The 18,190-nt window shown below is 40.2% G+C and overlaps 1 protein-coding gene across 1 annotated transcript in view; it reads left to right on the top strand.

The window, feature by feature from the left end:
- Positions 1-800: 800 nt before the first annotated feature.
- Dnajc6 (DnaJ heat shock protein family (Hsp40) member C6) overlaps positions 801-18,190 on the top strand; it is a 95,912-nt gene continuing 78,522 nt past the window's right edge. Inside the window, exon 1 of the mRNA XM_076862324.2 lies at positions 801-996. Coding sequence (XP_076718439.1) covers positions 801-996 — 196 coding nt within the window. The remainder of the gene's footprint in view (positions 997-18,190) is intronic.

Below are 18,190 nucleotides of genomic sequence, written 5' to 3'. Positions count from 1 at the left end.
AAATAACTGATATCTTTTCATTCTCTTATACATCAGCCTGGCATTAACATGCCTTCTTCTCCTTTTCCTTCCCCCGCTCTCCCCAGGAGTTACGAGTTACCATCCATCTGGCTTTGATTTGCCAGATCTTCCAGCGAATATCGGCTAAGTTACACAAAATGGGCGTGTCTGGGTCTTACCAAGAGACCTCCAGGTCTTCAAAGCTTACCGAGCCGAGACACCTAGGCGCTTTCTTTAGCACACAAGCGTTAATACGCCCCCTCCCACCCCTGTTGTAGTAGTCCCCTCCCCCTCCTACCCCGCCCCGTTTTACGCCTTCTGCCTCCCTTCCCTCGAATCTCCCCCTCTTTCTACTCCTTCCTATTTATTCCTTCCCCACGGGCCAGCCGCTCCTGGAGCTGCCCTTCTGCGTGGAGAGGCGACGCGGCGACACCTATAGGATTGCTTCCGGGCACTACTCAGCCAGAGGTGGCTGGCCCGGGCCGGAGCTCAGCCCGGCCGGCAGCTCCGTGGGGTGGCACCGAGGACGCGCGCACCCGCCCGCCTGCGCCCGCCCTCCCTTCCTCCCTCGCTCCCGGCCCTGAGCTGCGCTCTGCCCAGGGCGGTGGCTTCGCTTTGCCCGGCAGAGCTCCTCTCCGGTGGCCGCTCCCTTTTTTGCCTCCTCTTTGCGTCATGTCAGGCACTTGATTTTTTTTTTTTTTTTTAAATCCCTCCTTTAGCGGGTCCCACCTTCCACCTCCCCTTGCCTTTCCCAGGTTGACTACCCCCCCCCCCCACCCCTCTCTTCTCTGAGCTTGTCCATGAGCCTCCTCGGGAGCTACCGGAAAAAGACCAGCAACGATGGTTATGAATCTTTGCAGCTGGTGGACAGTAACGGGGACTTAAGTGCGGGGAGCGGCGGGGGTGGCGGCAAGCAGAGAGTGAACACCGCGGCAGCGGCGGCGCGGAGTCCCGCCCGGCAGCCTCCGGACCGCGCCAGCACCATGGACAGCTCAGGTAGCGCTGCTGGCGGGGTAGCGCGCGGCGCTCCGCTTCTCCGGGCCTCCCGAGCGGCCCAGTCCACCAGCTCCCGGGCTTGGGAGAGACTGGGTTGGAGGCGACCGCATCTACAGTGTCGCGTCTCTCATTTCTTTTCGTCCAGGGAGCTAGGAAACGTTAGATCAGTCCAGAGGCCCAGTGACCGTAGGGAGCACCTCTTAATCTCTTTAGGCGACTGAATACTGGGGGCGGGGAGGGGGAAGGAAAGAGGAGGGAGGGGAGAGGTGTGGAAGAGAAGGGAGGGGGTGACGCGGAGAGCGACTTGGAAGGAGGGCGGGGAGAGGCAGCTGCTTTCACTACCAGCTGGATGAGGGGGAGAGGTGAAGGAGCAAGTGCGTTGTTTTGCAGCCTGTGGACGGTATTTATTCCAATTGTTATTCTCGTAAGGCTGATGTTATTTACAATTTTGTAAAGCTCTGCCATATCTTAACTCAGCTGTCTGCTGGGGTTAATGTTGTCGTCTTTCTCATGAGGTTTTACCTGGGATCTAGAGTCCTTTTACTCAGCTTTTTGTGTTTTGCACAATGAAATTTATTTCATCTATTTTTTGGCCTTGATTTTGTTTATCTTTTTGCATTGAGTGTACTAATATTTCATAAACCTTTATATGTACAGAAATGGAGAGGCCTCTAAACTTTCTATCTGGGCTTGCAACCGTCTTTTATAAAACATTTAGCAAGTTAGAGTTCTCTCTTTAAAACGCTGTTAGCATTCAGCGATTTGTGTAGCAAAACAGTCATTTAATATATCCATGTTGAACCAGAAGTATTCTTACAGCTATTTTTTCATCTTTCCAGGGAACTAGCACCAGAGGATTGTTTACATAGAGATAATTGATAATTGAAGTGCTCAGTGGTTTGTTCTACACTGGTAACTTTGAAACTGGACAACAGAGGGTTCCAGAGAAAAGATTCATGTTGGTTGTTTGGGCAATAATGAAACAAAACAATTTAATTCCTACACTTTACAAACAAATGCATGTTTAATTGTTTAATGGCTCTCCCTGGGCCATCATTTTCTCATCCCTAAGTGGGATGAAGTATTGTCCACAGATGGTCAAATGTCCTGGGATGAAAACAAGTCAACCAGTCATGCTCTTGCTGAAGTTAAGTAAGTATCAGTGGATGTTCTCTCAAACTATTTTAAATTAAGATAACATCCCTAAGGGATTGATTGATGGTTTCAGGGTCTTGGTATGGATGCTCTACATGATTATTTGATTTGTGTTTTTCCAAATCTGTGGTATATCAAAGTGCAATCCATCTTTGAACTGGATGTGATCTCCTTTAAATCTTAAACAGATTCATGTGCTCTGATTGATGCTACTATTCACAATCATTTTTGAAACATAATGGGCAAGTAAGCAAATGTTTGAAACGAACACATTCCAAATGAGTGTGGAGAAGTGTTATTTCAGGGATATGAAAAGGCATCCATATGTTTTCAAGTCTCATAGGAATTATCAGCTTATGAGTTGGAATTTGTTTTTAAAGTATGCTACGTTATAAAAGAAATGCAACATATATTTCCTTACCTGTCTGTATACCAGCTTCTGTGCTTAGATAGGGGTGGAATACAGCAGTGAATGAAATCTTTTTGGCCTCTAGGGAGTGGTAATTTAGTAAGGGCAGTTACTAATGCAGAGTTTTGCCTTTGGTAAATTCTGGATTTTCGAGAATTATCTTTTTCATTAAGTCAGACTTTTTCAATAGTCCAAGAGAAGAATGAATTGCCTTGATAAACCTTTGTGATGGGAAAGCAATTCCATTAAGGATGTTATTTCAAAGGCACTAGTGCCAGGAGTTGGTTCTTTGACTTATCAAACTAGCACTGTATGAATAGGCTGCAGGATTTACTCCTGCCCCCATTCTCTCCTACATCTGGTTAGGGGAATGTTGTGCCTTTGTTGCAGCAGTGTAATGTATCTTATGAGTATTTTGATGCTTAGTTAAATTGAGAATGCAGTTTGAAATGATGCTGTTTGGCTTGGGTGAGAGATTGGACTCTGAAATGGGTTTCATTTACTAATACAACTATGTCTTGTCTAATTATAGTTCTTTCTACTAAGAGCTTCAAAGTGTGGCCTGTGCAGTATAAATGTATCCATTTGTTTAGGACAGTTAATTAAATCCATAGATCACTTCTAATGCAACAGTAATCTGCCCATTTATTCAACTGATTTTACTGTGACATGGTGGATAGAATAGAAGGTTCATGGGGGCTTTTGCTCTGGCAGAAATGTTTATGAATGGAAAAAATAATATGTCAGTGTCCTGCTAGAGAACTTAAAGCTTAATCTTAACAATCACGTACATTTGAATGGCTATTTGTAATAGACGGAACACGTGGACACTCATCTTATTTCACTTTTCAGAATTCTATTAAATAGGTAAGCAGTATGTGTCTGTGTCTGGAGACTTGGAATCAAACCTTTGCAATATTATACCTTGCTGAATAACCTAGTAACCTTTTAAATCCTTTCCCTTATTTGGAAAAGGAGAACTGCAATAGCTGATCTTGCCATAGAACTTCAGCTGAATTTTAAAACATCATGAGAATACATTTGCAAACCTTCTTCACTTTTCTTTCTGTGCCCTTCCAGTTTATTACATGAGGATGATATGTTAGGAGATGGTAGTAGACTTGTCCTAGGTAAAATAGCTGGTTAATGACATCCAGACTAGGACTTCTCCCTCAGGGCTGAGATTTTCCCTATTGAACTATACTTTCTGTGTAGACATAGTACAACTAATTATTGAATTAGGAACAATATTATCTACTTTGATTTCCCATTCTGTTCTTTTAGATGAAAAGGGGACAGATGTTTAGAGAAATGTAAATATTCTAAGTCAACAGACTCTCAAGTGGTAAATTCCAGAGTCGTCTCCTAGTTTTCTCTTCAAGTGATTCCTTAGAAAAGGTTGTTCATGCCTGTAATCCCAGCGACTCAAGAGACTGAAGGAGCAGGATGGCAGTTCCAGACCAACTTTAGCAACCTAGCAAAACCCTCAGCAATTTAGCAAGGCCCTGTCTCAAAAATAAAAGAACAGGAGATTTAGCTTGATGTTAAAGCACCCCTGGGTTCAATTCCTAGTGCCCCCAGTTGTCATTCAAATGTCATCCTGTCTTACCTAAAGGCACTGCAGCTGAGAAACTCTGTGTTTTTTATGTGTGTGCTGTACTTTTCAAGGAAGCCTAACTCAGAAAAGTAGAACTTCCCACCAGAGCCACTGTAGTGTCCCAACATTAGGCTTATCTTAAAAAGTTCATGATGATACTCCATAAAAAACCAGTCCAATTAAAATACGACATGTATTAATGAAGTTTAGAAGAATAAGGATAATGAAGAATGCTTTGATACTTTCCTATTTAGTGTGGAATCTGTTTGGAAATGAAGATTATATTTTACAATTCCATTTTATTACTATTCTAAGTAGTGTTTAAATGTAGTGTCCACATTTTGAATTGGATTTTAACATTGTGAAATATTTATTTGGTTACTTTACTTCTTAGAAATATAATTAAGCATAATGTAGTAATAATTCTGCCTATTTAAAGGTCTTGTGTGTTAAAGGCAAGGTTGACTAATTTACTTGGCTATAATTTGGATGTTTCTGGGTAACCATTGAAGGATGTGCCAGTTACTGGAAAAATAGTAAGACATGTTCATGTGTCTCAAGTTTCAAATGCTTGGGGAATGCCAGGTTTCTTGGGTTTGGAAGGAGAATCCTTTGAACTAAATCTCTGAAACAAGGTCATGTGGGCAATGATGAACATCTTTAGTGGCTTCTCAGGCAATATCATCAGCGCAGAGTTCTTTCTTTGGGCAAAATCAATCTTTTGTTGTTGTTGTTGTTTTTTTTCTTTTTTTTCTCTATACTGGGAATTGAACCTGGGGATTCCTTACCAATGAGCTATATCCCCATCCTTTTTTATTTTGGGATAAGTTCTTGCTAAGTTGCTGAGTCTGGTCTCAAACTTTTGGTCCTCCTGTCTCAGCCTCCTGAATACCTGCGATCACAGGTATGTGCCACTGTGCCAGGCTTTCAAAATCAATCTTTCTACTTTCTAGATACAAAATAAATTCAATTTTTTCATATGGCAACCTTGTGATTCTTTGAGAACAGATATTGTTTCTCCTCTTTGTCCAGGTCTCCTCTTTTCTAGGTTAATCAAACCTACTGATTCTTTACTTGTTTTTTCTACATGCCATTTCCATATAATTATGCTAAGTTTTGAGAATAATTTATATTTTCAATTTTGCATAAACAGGGCCTTTCATTAATTTTTATTATAAATAGTTTTCATGCTCTTTGCTAAAAAAGAATTAAACATTACAGAAAGCAGTAAATTGAAACAGTTAAGTACCTTCTTTAAGTACCCTCTCTGATGTTTATACCTTTGCCTCAAAGATAACCCTTATTGAAAGTTTCTGGAAGGACTTTCAACACATAATATACATGTGTATAAGTATATATATTTTACAAATATAAATTTATGTATACCATTAAAATTGTAATAAAATGTAAATTCAGAGTTTATTTATGAATATATTTGTAATTTGTTCATTAATGCTTTAAAATAAAAATAACTAAAATTTAATGAATATAATCCAAGCATCATGCTAAGCCCTGTACATATGGTATCTTATTTAACTTTCATAAGAATTCTTTAACTAAGGGAAGCTGGGGGCAGTGATGCATGTCCCTAATCCCAGGGACTGGGGAGGCTGAGGCAGGAGGATCACAAGTTCCAGGCCAGCCTCAGCAATTTAGCAAGACCCTGTCTTAAAAAATAAAAGGGATTGGGGATACAGCTCAGTGGTAAAGCACCTCTGGGTCTAATCTTCAGAACAATAACAACAACAAGAAAATTATAAGGTAGGGATCGTTATCTCCCTATAGTTGAGTACACCAAGTAACAGAGAGGTTAATCCAGTTACCTGAGATTACATAGGCTGTACCTGGTCTATATTGAGTAAAATACCATAGAGAAATACTTTTAAGATTGCAAATGAAAAATTCAGTGGTGAATTTTTCTGTGGCAAGGAGAAATAGGAATGATTGGGAAAACTGAAATGAGTGCAGTTGTTTTTCATTTTAAATCTCCTGTAACATGACAAATGCGTCTTCTTGATTTAAATATAACATAAAGGATTTTAAAATGCTGGAAATGAAGGAGAAAGAGCAAGAGCAGCTTTGACTGAGGCTGATTAAACCTTGATACGACACTGAGAGAACAATGCAGTTGGCACAGCTTTATAAATTTAATGAACAATATCTTGCCAAGGAAAATGGATCCCCATTGCTCTCAGAATAAAGGCCAGGGCATTCTTAAGTGGACATCAGAAGCCCATTGTGGAACCTCCGAAAACCAGTCCAATAAAACTTCTTGTTTTTCCTTCACAGAAAGATACTACCCCCTCTATTTCTGTGCTTTTTCACACACTATTCCCCTGCTTTTGCCAGCTTATCCCATAGCCACCTGGATATCCATTTTCTCAGGTTCTCTCCTCTTCTTGAGATCATGGCTTGCTATTCCTTTTACCCCTGCTGACTGCCAGTGGTGGTCAACCTCCCTGCCCCTCAACAGCCCGGCTGCCCCATCAGCCACCCAGCTGCTCCCCCAGCTCTTATCACATGCAGTTGTGATGTGCTGCCTGGCCTGTCTCTCCCTCTAGACTGTAAATAAAGTTCAGAGCAAGGCTTTGTCTTATTTGCCTTTGTATTCTTGTCACTGCTTGGCATTTATTAGGAGCCTGATAAATACTTGTGGAATGAATGAAAGCATGAACAGATTTTGAATTTTTGAAAAGGGCATTTATAATGAAATGTGCCTATCCAAAACTAAAAATAAGTATACAGTCAGATTTTAACAGAAATGAGGCCAGGCTTAAAGAAATGAAATGGTTGGCAGAAAACTAGAACTAATTCAGTAGTGAGCATTTTTTCAATGTGCAAGAATATCAGAGGGGAGAGAAAGATGATAGCATGTAGCCCAGACCCAAAAGAGTTTCCAAATGCAGAAAAGTAAATAAGTAACTTAGCAAAAAATTTTCCTGACTCTCCTCCACCAAACTTGATTTGTTGTATGTAACTTTTTTTTTTTTTTTTTTTTTTTTAAATGGGAAAAATAAGAAATCAAGGGCTGGGGTTGTGGCTCAGCAATAGAGCACTCACCTTGCACGTGCGAGACTCTGGGTTTGATCCTCAGCACCAATAAAAAACCAAAAAGTGAAATAATGGTATTGTGTCCAACTACAACCAAAAAATAAATATTTAAATAAAAATAAGAACTTAAAATGAATGCATATTTTTTTAAAACTAACTGACAATATATGACTTTTATCTATGCTCTGTATATTTCTTAATTAGGGTAACAAAGTTTGAATGGTGGTCATTTTCACGTTTATGTTTATGTTTATGTTTATGTTAAGAGTCACCTTTGGCTCTCTAGAGTTGTTGATAAGCTTTCTAGTGATTTACTACCTTTTTTTTTTTTGGTGCTAGGGATCGAACCCAGGTTTGTGCATGCAAGATTCACTACTTTTTATAATCTGTGTTTACTGTCTTGAAGTTTTTTGGAAAAAGCTGAATTTTTGAGGTAGATCAGAGAATCCTATATTGTGTGTTTTCTTGTTGCAAAATTTGAAGTTCAGGAAAAAAATAAATTATAGTTATTGTACATTAAACAACTACTCCTGAAATTTATCTGGAAACTTTTGACAGAGGAGCTTATTGTCAGAGGAGTAAGTCCTTCATGGTCCAGAGGATTAGGAAATTTCATAACATGTGCCAAGAGATCTGGCAATTTCTACTGCCTTTAATTGCTTTACCTTATAATGTCACAGGTTATAATCTAGATCCAAAATACCTTCTTATTTTAGTATTTCACATAAGCATAATTCTAAAAAGTATTGGGGGTAAAATTTAAGTCAAAACTCAACTGTCTGTGATATTAACTAACAATACAAGTAACACCACAGAGGAGGTACCATCAGTGGCTTCTATGCAGGATCAGGTTTGACTACACAAAAAATTATAATTGGTGTCTTGCAGGCTAGGACTCTTCCTGGTAGCTGGAAAGTGTGTTTGGCATACAGTGTAAGCCATATCCAGATTTTTAGAATGCCATATTGTGAAAGCCATGCCTATTAAAATTGGCTACTTGGCAAAAGGCAGAGTGAATAGATGGTATAATAATAGACAGAAAAAGTGTTGGGGAGTGTAGAAGAAAGAGCCATAATTTAACCAGGAGGACTGTGGAAGGCCACCATAGAAGGTGATGTTTGAGGTAGATATCAGTAAGTGGAAAAGGGAGGAAAACTGATTTGGGCAGAGGGCTCAGGCACAGCGACATCATCATGTATGAAGTGTCAGGAGAATTGCGTTTAGGCCTTGAAGCTGAAGCCCAGATGGGTGGAAAGCACTGTAGCAGATGGCGCTGGGAAAAGCAGACTGAGCTCAGGGCAGGGGCAGCCTATAGAGGAGCTTGCACTTGATTCTGTAGGCACTGGGAAACCATGATGATTTGGGGTAGAAGTGAGGGTTCTCCATTAGGTTTCGCATCTAGGGCCCACAAACTTGTTTTAATTTTCATTTCTTTTGAAAACCAAAATAAAATTAGTGAGCGTAACAGTAATGAATTCACTTTTATACCAATGCAGTCATAAAATATGTCTTGTCTTTTTCTTTTTTGCTTATTATTATTATTAATGGAAGAATGAGCCCGCAAAGGCAAAATTGCCTAGGGCCCACAAAAGTCATACTGCAGCCCTAGGGAACAGAATGTGAATCCTGAAGATAGCTTCAGCTTTTTGAAGGATGAATAACACCCTGTGTCTTGACTGCATCAGATTTATTTGAGGAGTCACTGGCAAGCGCAGACTGCTGGGTCCAGGGATTTCGGATTTAGTAGGGAAGGAAAGGGTGCACTGGAAGATCCAGCGTGCATCTAGAAGAACTGGCAAGCTGCAGTTTATTTGATAACCTGAGAGATCAAGAAGGCCCAAGTCAGGGTAGTGCCAGTGGGCCTGGGGAAATAGAGGCAGCCCTGGGAAGCAGTGCTCAGATGAAGGGACTGACAACTGGCTGGATGTGGGATGTGAGGCTTAGGGGGAGTCAGAGACATTTAGCCGGCATGGCAGCAGGAAAGGAAGTCGTTTCTGGTCTTGGCCCAAAGTGGAAAATGTGACCAACTGGTTTTCTGTGCTGCAGGCCCACTGCGAATATGCTTGTACAAGGGCTGAGGATGCTGTGAGCTTGGCACAGGGTTTCACCAGGCTTTCAGCTTTTTGGTAGGCTGCCCATCAGGCTGTGCAGAAGCCCAGGGGAGTGCTTTGGAGGGGGCGAGAGGCAGGAGCCTGGAGGATGAGTAAGGTAATCTGTGGAAACAAAAGAACTCAGCTCTGTGACACTGGGCTGAGGCCAGGATGGTGTAGGGTGGCGGTCTGTCCCTTTGCCCATTCTTATTGGGGGACCGCAAGGCTCTGGTTCTATGCTAGGTGGTGGAGACGCAGGAAGAAAGATTAAGCACCAGAGAACTTGGAAGATGATTACTGAAAGCAGGAATCCTTGATCTCTATGGAAACAGACAAACACCTGGGGAAAACCCTGGCCTCAGAAATTCCCAAGGACTGCCTTGTACCAACCAGCATTGGGTCACTTGAGCACTGCGGCAAAAATCTTAGCAGGGTGACAGTTACTCACCCTCATTCTTTTCTTAGTTTGTCCCTCTTCTGTCATCTTTCACTCCCTTCTCCCCTTCCTTCCTCTTTGGTCTCTACCCCTTCATCTTCATCTTTCTCATCCCTCTCCCCTCTTTGTTCTCCTCTTCCCTTTTCCTCCCTGCTTCCCAGTCGGTGAGTCAGCGCGTTTGGGAGACTTGGAGCCCCATGTCTCAGGAAGGTGTATGGATGACTGAAGTTTTGGGTTGTGTGCATGCATGTGACTTAGCTCCCAGACTGCTGCATGTGGCCCAGTAGGTGCGAACACGGGTGTTACTTTCCAGTTTGGGTAATTGCATCTGACCTACCTAAAATTTCACTTGCTGCTTCAATTAGCAAAGTGTTCCACACTGTGACTTGGTGATGGGAGGTTTCATAAGCCTCTATCCCAGAGGCAGCTGTATTTCATTCAGATGAAGGAGAAAATGTTACTAATTTATATCCAGGGAGTGCAAAATTGTAGCTCACCATTTTTTTTCCTCTCTGTCTTTCCTTCCTCACCTCTGCAGGAAAGCAGAACTTTTTCTTCCTCTCTCCTATTGCTGAAGCCTAGATAAATTGCTCTATTTTCAACCATCCCAAGTCCAAATTTGCGGACGCCATTGAGCAGAGAAGGTACCAGAGAATTATGAGTTAGAAGCTTCAAGTATAAGCTCTGTCTTTGTCATTTACAAGCTGTGACCTTGGACAGGTTGTTTAAATGAGAAGAATCATACTGCCTCTGTCTTTCAGGCAAGGTGAAATGTGAGAATGAATAGGAGAGCATTTTACACTCCATATGTCTTTGTTCATTCATTTCCTAAGTGTCTTCTGACTTCCTACTGTGTGATGGCACCGTTCTAGCACAGGGATATAGCAAAGGATGACACAGAGAAGACCTTGGAACTCTGGAGCTTCCATAACTGTAGGTAAATGGTATATGGTGTAGTGAATGCTACCGAGGCACTGGAATGAGGGGACAATAATTAGGTAGTAGTGGGAAGGGGCACTATTTTAGCGAGGGACCTCAGGAAAACCCTTTCTGAGGAGCTAAGCTTTGAGCTAACACAGAAGAAACTGAAGATAAAGCAGGGGGACAAAGAAGAAGAAGAGCTGGGTGCAGTGTATTTTAGTTACAGCTGTGCTTTGCCTAACAACAGGGATACTGTCTGAGAAATGCATGCTTAGGCAATTTCATCGCTGTATAAATATTGTACGGTGAACTTAACACAAACTAAGACTGCCACAATGTCATGAGGTGATATAATCTCACGGGACCACCATCATAGATTAGGTTTGTCGTAAACTAAAACATCACTATATAGCATGTGATGGCACTAGGCGCAGCAAGTGCAAAGACCTGGAGGAGGTGCAAAGCTTGGCAGAAAGGAGAATGTAATGAGTGTCACTGCTGTTTAGCAAATTAAGAGGGAATGACAATAAATGAGGTCCTAGTTGTGTTTTTAAGGGACCATTGTGGATGATAGGGTTGAGAAAGAATTTGAGGTGGTTTCATAGATGAGGTCAACAACTGTACTATTTACCATTGAGGGTCAAGTTTTTAATTTTCAAGACTTTTTTTAGTTTGACTGGTTTATTTATTTTTAAAATTTTTAATAAAAAATGTTTACTTCTTAGTTTTTTTTTGGTGGACACAATATCTTCATTTTACATTTATGTGGTGCTGAGGATCGAACCCAGTGCCTTCTGCATGCTAGGCAAGCACTCTACCACTGAGCCACAACCCCAGCCTCTATTTATTTTTTAAATTTTTTATTGGTGCATTATAGTTATACGTAATTGTAGTATTTGTCATTACATATTCATATGTAAGCATAATGTAACAATATAATCTGGTCAAAATTTTCCTCAGTAAGACTTTGTTTATTTAGAGCAGTTTTAGGTTCACAGTGAAATTGAAAGGAAGATACAGAGCTGCCTTTTCTCATCCTCTGCCTCCACACATGCCTAGCCTTCCCCTTTATCAGCATCCACTAACAATGCCCTGTCATATTTAGATCTTACAATGGTCCAGTGAAGTAGGTGGCATGAACAAAATGTTCTAGAAAGGAGAAGCTCTTCACATAAAGGAGTTTATGTGAAGCCAAGCCAGCAGTGGAGCCCAGGTCTTCTAACATACTGGGGTGTGTCAGAAGCTTGCAAAGGAGGAAGGTTGAGAATCTTGGGCACTCCATGCTTCAGATATATTAGCTGCTATAGGAGCTGACAAGCTGGAGGGATTGAACAGGAAAAATTGGTTGTTTACTGCTAGGTTGCCCTTGAAAAGTGTAGCAGGATTACTGTATTTACTGGTCATAAAATCCAGCCATTAAAATCCCCTACCAGGGTAGGAGCCTGGCTTTGTCTCCAAATGTGCCAGGAGAGAACCGTCTCCATTATGCCTCTCACTGGCACACAGAGGCTGGGGACTGTCACACACTGTCTTGTTTTGTGAGCATTTGCAGTCGTAACAGATGATCACTCTATTTCATGTCTTGCTTTGTTTTCAAGCCACTGCATGAAAGCCAGGCCTTTTGTCTCCTAAAAACCAAATCCTCCCAAAAGCCCACTTTAGTTTATAGCTGTGATATATGTTCATGAAAAGAAAACTTAAAACAATTCAGAGAGTGATATAAAAATGAAAGTGAAAACCCATTTCCTTTCTCCCCAGCTTCCCTAGTCCTACTCTCCAATGTAACTCATATTCTAATGATTTTTGCATTCATTTAGAAATTTTCCCATGCATATGCAAACATATGCAACCTCATGAACAAAGCAGATTCTTGTGTACACACACATCCATATGCATGCATTCATAGATAATGTACACGTGTATGTCTTGGAATTGTTTTCCATCTGCTCTTCTATAACAGTTTTTTACTTAACACTGTATCTTGCAAAACTTTCTACATCAGTACCTAAAGATGTACCTTATTTTCTCTAATGACTGTTTTCCATGCCACTGTCCTAATTCTTCTGTGTATTGTTAGTAAATGTATTGGGACATGTGTATTTATTTATTTTTAATTGACACATAATAATTTATTTATTTACAGAGTACGGTGTGTTTCAATACATATATGCAATGTATGATCAGATCAGTATAATTGGCATATCAAATATTCAGAATCCTCTTTCTAGCTATTTTGAAATATGCACAAGTATATATTTTGTATATTGTGTATGTGGTCTACCTGTGGGGAACATTCTGAGGTAAGGAATGGCTCAGAGGAAGAACATTTGCAATTCACATTATAGTATAACTTGCTGTAGAATTTGGTACCAGCTATCTAAGAACCTGGTACCAACTGAAATTTCTAACAATATATGAGATTACCTGTTTTCCTACGTCTTTTTTAAAGCTGAGTATTATCTCCAGGCATGGTGGAACACATCTGTATACTAGTGACTCTGGGGCTGAGGCAGAAGAATTGTAAATTCAAGGCCAGTTTCAGCAATTTAGGGAGACCCTGTTTCAAAATAAAAAAATAAAAAGGGTTGGGGAAATAACGAAGTGGTAATGCACCCCTGGGTTCAATACCCAGTATGGAAACAAAACAAAAACTGAGTATTATCAGACTTCTTAATCTATGCAAGTTTCATAAGTGAGAAATGATAATTGTTTGCTTGACTTGATGCTGTCAATAAATGTTGATATTTCTATGAATTATTTTTGTTAATAGATTTTAATTACTTTTGTTAGGTAAATAATACATATTCAAGGCAAAATAATTTAGAAAATGCAGAAAAACACAGAGGTACAATAAAAATAACTGGCAAACTTGTTTTCCCATGGAAAACCATTGTTGACATTTGGCATGTCCTTTTGTCTCTTATCTAACAGGGAGTAATGAATGAAAACTTCTCTTGTTACCATCTTGTCTCTTCATTAATTGTGGCTACTAGCTTTCTTATGAAATATTTCAATACAGCAGTGGAGAGGAGCCCTGAAATTGGAGTCAGTGGTAGTTCTAGATTTAAGTTTGGATATTGCTTCCTAGCTTTGTGACCCTGGGCAAGACATTTTACCCTACGGAACCTCTGTTTTTCCCTCTATTAAAAAAATGCCTCTGTTATGAAATTGTTAGGAAGATCTAATGGAATGAAGTCTAGTGCATTCTCTACCCTGTGGCAGATGCTTGATGAGTATTGGTTGTATCAAGAGTTTGGAGTGAAGTAGGGCAGTGGTGAGGACATTTAATTATCCCGAGGTTTCTTCAGGATCATTTTGCTGTCTTCCTTTTACAAGACTCTGAACCTTTTCTTGGTTATATTCATCCTGGGGTTCTTCCTGAGCATGAAGGCAGTGCACAAACGTGGTGAGTCCTCTTAACTGTGCAAGATGCTTGGGGTGAAGCAGCCAACAAGCAGTTGACTTAGTTTCTGAGTAATAATGCTTGTTACATTATGGCATGATCAGTATATCTCAGTTTAAAGATAATTTTGAGGGTGGAGGATAAAGTCAGAAACTTTCCAAGGATGAAAGGAAATTGGCATGTATGTTCTAAGTGGGACTAAGCATTACTTGTTTTCCTTTAAAAAAAAAATTCTTCTAGTGTTTCTACAAAACCGAGGTCATGTAAGGCAGTAGTTGTCAATGAAGGGGCTATTTTTGCTCCTTCTCCTGGGAACATTTGGCAATGTCTGAAAACATTTTTGATTGTTACATTAGTGGGAGGAGTTACTGGCATCTCTGGGGAAGAGGCTAGTGTGTTGCCAAACATCCTATAAAGCATAGCATAAAAGGCATAGCATATAAAGCTCCCCATAACAAAGAATAATCTGGCCCAAATGTCAGTAGCACTGAGGTTGAGAATCCCTGATAGAGGGAATATACTGATTATGAGTTGAAGATTGCAAATCTGGTGAAGTGTATGTTCATGGACCCATCAAGCTAAAGGTATGGGTTGGTACCACAAATTAAACCACACCCAAAAGGAGTTTCTTCCAAGATGCAAGAAGGCCCTTTGCTTCTCAGGGAGCTGGTGTGGAACAGGCCTAAATTTTAAAATGGCTGTCTTTGGCTTGGATTATCCCCTAAGCTTGTGTCTTGGTTTCCATGGGATCCGTTCAAACTTTTATTCATTCAGCAAACACTGTTAAAAAGAGAAGCCCAAGTTCACTGCTATGGGAAATAAAAAAGGAAAAACAAAGCTAAAGGATCTGTCCTAAAGGAGCTTAGAAGACACTATTGTGGTTAAGAATTCAGATGTGGATATGTGTTACCTGGGCTTGAAGTCTGGCTTTGATGCTTCTGTTTTTATTTTATATATATATTTTTTGGTGCTGGGGACGGAACTATTGTGAGGCAGCCAGATCCTCACTAGGATAATTTTTCCTGCTCAGGAAGAGATAAGACACCTGAAAAAATAAAGTCTGAAATAGCAAAGAAAAGAAAGGCAAAGTCAGAAAAATAGTTTCAAATGCAGAGTGCCTGATACATCCAGCCCACACAGGAGCTGGAGTTGAACAGTTGAAAAATGTCTCTGATTGTTTATTGAAGGGAGAGCATCAAAGGCAGGGATAAGGTTTCAGGGGTGGAGTCTTGCTTCATGATGTCTTGCAGTCGACAGGTTGACTGGCATCTTGGTAGGCCCCACCAATCTCTGAAAGGCTGTGTGGCTAAATAGCAGGTCACCCATTTCCAGAGCTGTGTGGGACCTGGCAGAGCTGAATAAAAATTCACATGTATCTGGGCCATCTTACCCCGGCAAGATTGCCACTGGAAGTTCCCAGATACAAGATTTTTCTATTCACTAGCTGCAATGCTGGTTTGGTCCACACATAGTCCATGGATGGGACATGGAACACAGGGCCTCAAACATGCTAAGCAAGTGCTACCACCCAAGTACACCCCCAGTCAGACACTTCTAAATTTATGTGATTCATTTTAAGGTGGGGTTAAAAACATCTCTGTCATATGATTTTTTTAAAATTAATTTTTTAGTTGTAGTTGGACACAATATCTTTATTTTATTTATTTATATGTGGTACTGAGGATCAAACCCAGGGCCTTACACATGCTAGGTGAGTGCTCTACCACTGAGCTACAACCCCTGCTCTGTTATATGATTTTAATTTTTTTTTTGTATTTGTAGATGGACAGCATGCCTTTATTTTATTTGTGTATTTTTTAATGTGGTGCTGAAGATCCAACCCAGTGCCTCCCATGTGCAAGGCAAGTGCTGTGCCCCTGAGCTACAGCCTCAGCCCTGTCATAGGATTTTTGATGGTTCAAAAGTTGACAAGCTTCAGAGTGTTTAGTACAATGTCTACTCGAGGAAATTTCAGTTGTTTTCATAGCAAAAAATTTTAAAATGAGATTTCAGTTTTTTTGTTATTTGTGCTACCTCTGCTATGGAATCTTGGGATGGTATGTACTTTTTAGTTCAGAGTTTTCAAATTTGATTAGTACTAGGTTGCTTTTCTCAATAAAACCTTGGCAAAAGAGAGGGACAGCTAACGTACATGTGCCAAGATGTGATGCTCTGTGAGGGAGTTCCGAGAAGGCAGAGACAGACCTTCTGGCTTAGGTTACTTGAGCCTGGTCTTGAAGGCCAAAGAGGATTTCAGCATTCGCATGAAGTTGGAAAGAGTGTTTTTAGAGGAAGAAATAGAATGATAAAGAGATGGAGGAAAGAGCATTGAATCTTTACCCATGTTGTAATAAAATACCTTTGGTTGTAAGAAATAGCCTGTTTTCAAATATCTTCCTTAAAACCAAAGGCATTGTTATAAAGTCTCAGAGTAAATTCTGGGTCTTGGGAAAGAAGGCAAGACCCGGCCTCATGTGAACCTGGAAGTCCAGCCTGGGAGCCTCCCGGGCTGCCATCTCTCTCCAGTTCTTCATGGTTCTTGTTTTCCCTTCCCTGCACATTTGTTTTGCTCTTTGTCCTCTCTCTGCTGACCAGCTTTCCTGTCTTCTCTGTGTACATGGCTTCCTCAAAGGTCCCAAGTTCACGTGTGACTATCTCAAGCAACAAATCCTCATTGATCTTCTCTGTTTCTGAATCCCAAACTCCAGGAGGAAGGAATCCAGTTGTCATATAGGTGTTCTTTATATACTTCATGTCACCCTATAACTGAAGCCAGAGCAGGGGTGTGAGGAGCCCTTCTCATGGAGTCAGCATGGTTAGCAAATTCCTCCTCACAGAGGAAAAAGGAACAAAACTGCCCCTCAACTAGTTCCTTTGCTCACTTGTATGTAACTAAAGTATGAGTACAATGGGCAGGAAGGAAGTAGGTTGATGAAGACTTCCCTGAAGTGGGACACCAGCCCTGGCCTTGAAGTGTAGGCAAGATGGGATGAGGGAGGACATCTTAGGCTAGAAGCTGGGAAGAACAGAAAGTGTAACGGCAAGCAGTTCAGTAAGTACATATGTGCTGGCACTTCATTCATTCAGATGACAAATATTTATCGAGGGCCTTGTATGGAGGACTATATGTTTATGGATGAAGAAATAAAATTAAAATAGTTAATTGCTTCCCTAAGATCATGGAATAGGGGAATATGAACCATGACTATCATGTTTCAAAGTCTTCAAATTTTTCCCCCTCTATTATTTCTTTCATTTATGCCTTCTCTAGTAGATTCTACAAGGTCAAAAATGACCTACAGAAAGATTGCTAGCTCATGCTTTTTTTTTTTTTTTTTCTAAATAGAGAACTTTTGAAATTGTTCATTGTCTTTACTTCCTGGAGTGAGAATGGGCATTTAGTGTCTATAACTCTAAAATGACTTATGTGTAGGTGTATGTTTGTTTTAGAGGAAACGTTCGGTCAGATTTTTAAGATCTGTTCTAACTCTTAACATTTTGTATTGGGACTTTTTCTCTTATTTCAGAAATTCTGGCAACCAGTTAGATTTAATTTATTCCAGAATTATTTCTCATAGGAAAAAAATTAGAGCAGTCTAAAATGTCCTCAAATAGTTTGGCTCAGAAAATTATGATGTGCTGATAGACTATTGTTTTTTAAATGGCCGTTAAAAATAATATAAGGGGCTGGCATTGTGGCTCAGTGGCAGACCGCTTGTCTTGCACATGTGAGGCCTTCAGCACCACATAAAATAAATAAATAAACAAACAAACAAATAAATAAATAAATAAAATAAAGATATTATTAAAAAATAATAATAATTTAAGGAGGGCTGGGGTTGTGGCTCAGTGGTAGAGTGCTCACCTAGCATGCATAAGGCACTGGGTTTGATCCTCAACACCACATAAATGTAAAATAAAGATACTGTGTCCACCTAAAACTCAAGAATAAATATTAAAATATAATACAATGGGAATATCTTCAAAATATAAAATTAATGGGATAAATAAGAAATAATCTATGTACATTAAATCAAACAACAGATACATACACACAGGAAAATCAGTGTAAAGGTACCTACTAGTCCAAAATGAAGTAACTAGATCAAAATATAACAAAAGAATCTTTGGG

The sequence above is a fragment of the Callospermophilus lateralis genome, chromosome 7 (assembly GCF_048772815.1).
Source record: "Callospermophilus lateralis isolate mCalLat2 chromosome 7, mCalLat2.hap1, whole genome shotgun sequence".
Classification (NCBI taxonomy): Eukaryota; Metazoa; Chordata; class Mammalia; order Rodentia; family Sciuridae; genus Callospermophilus; species Callospermophilus lateralis.
This window is presented reverse-complemented; position numbering and strand designations above follow the sequence as displayed.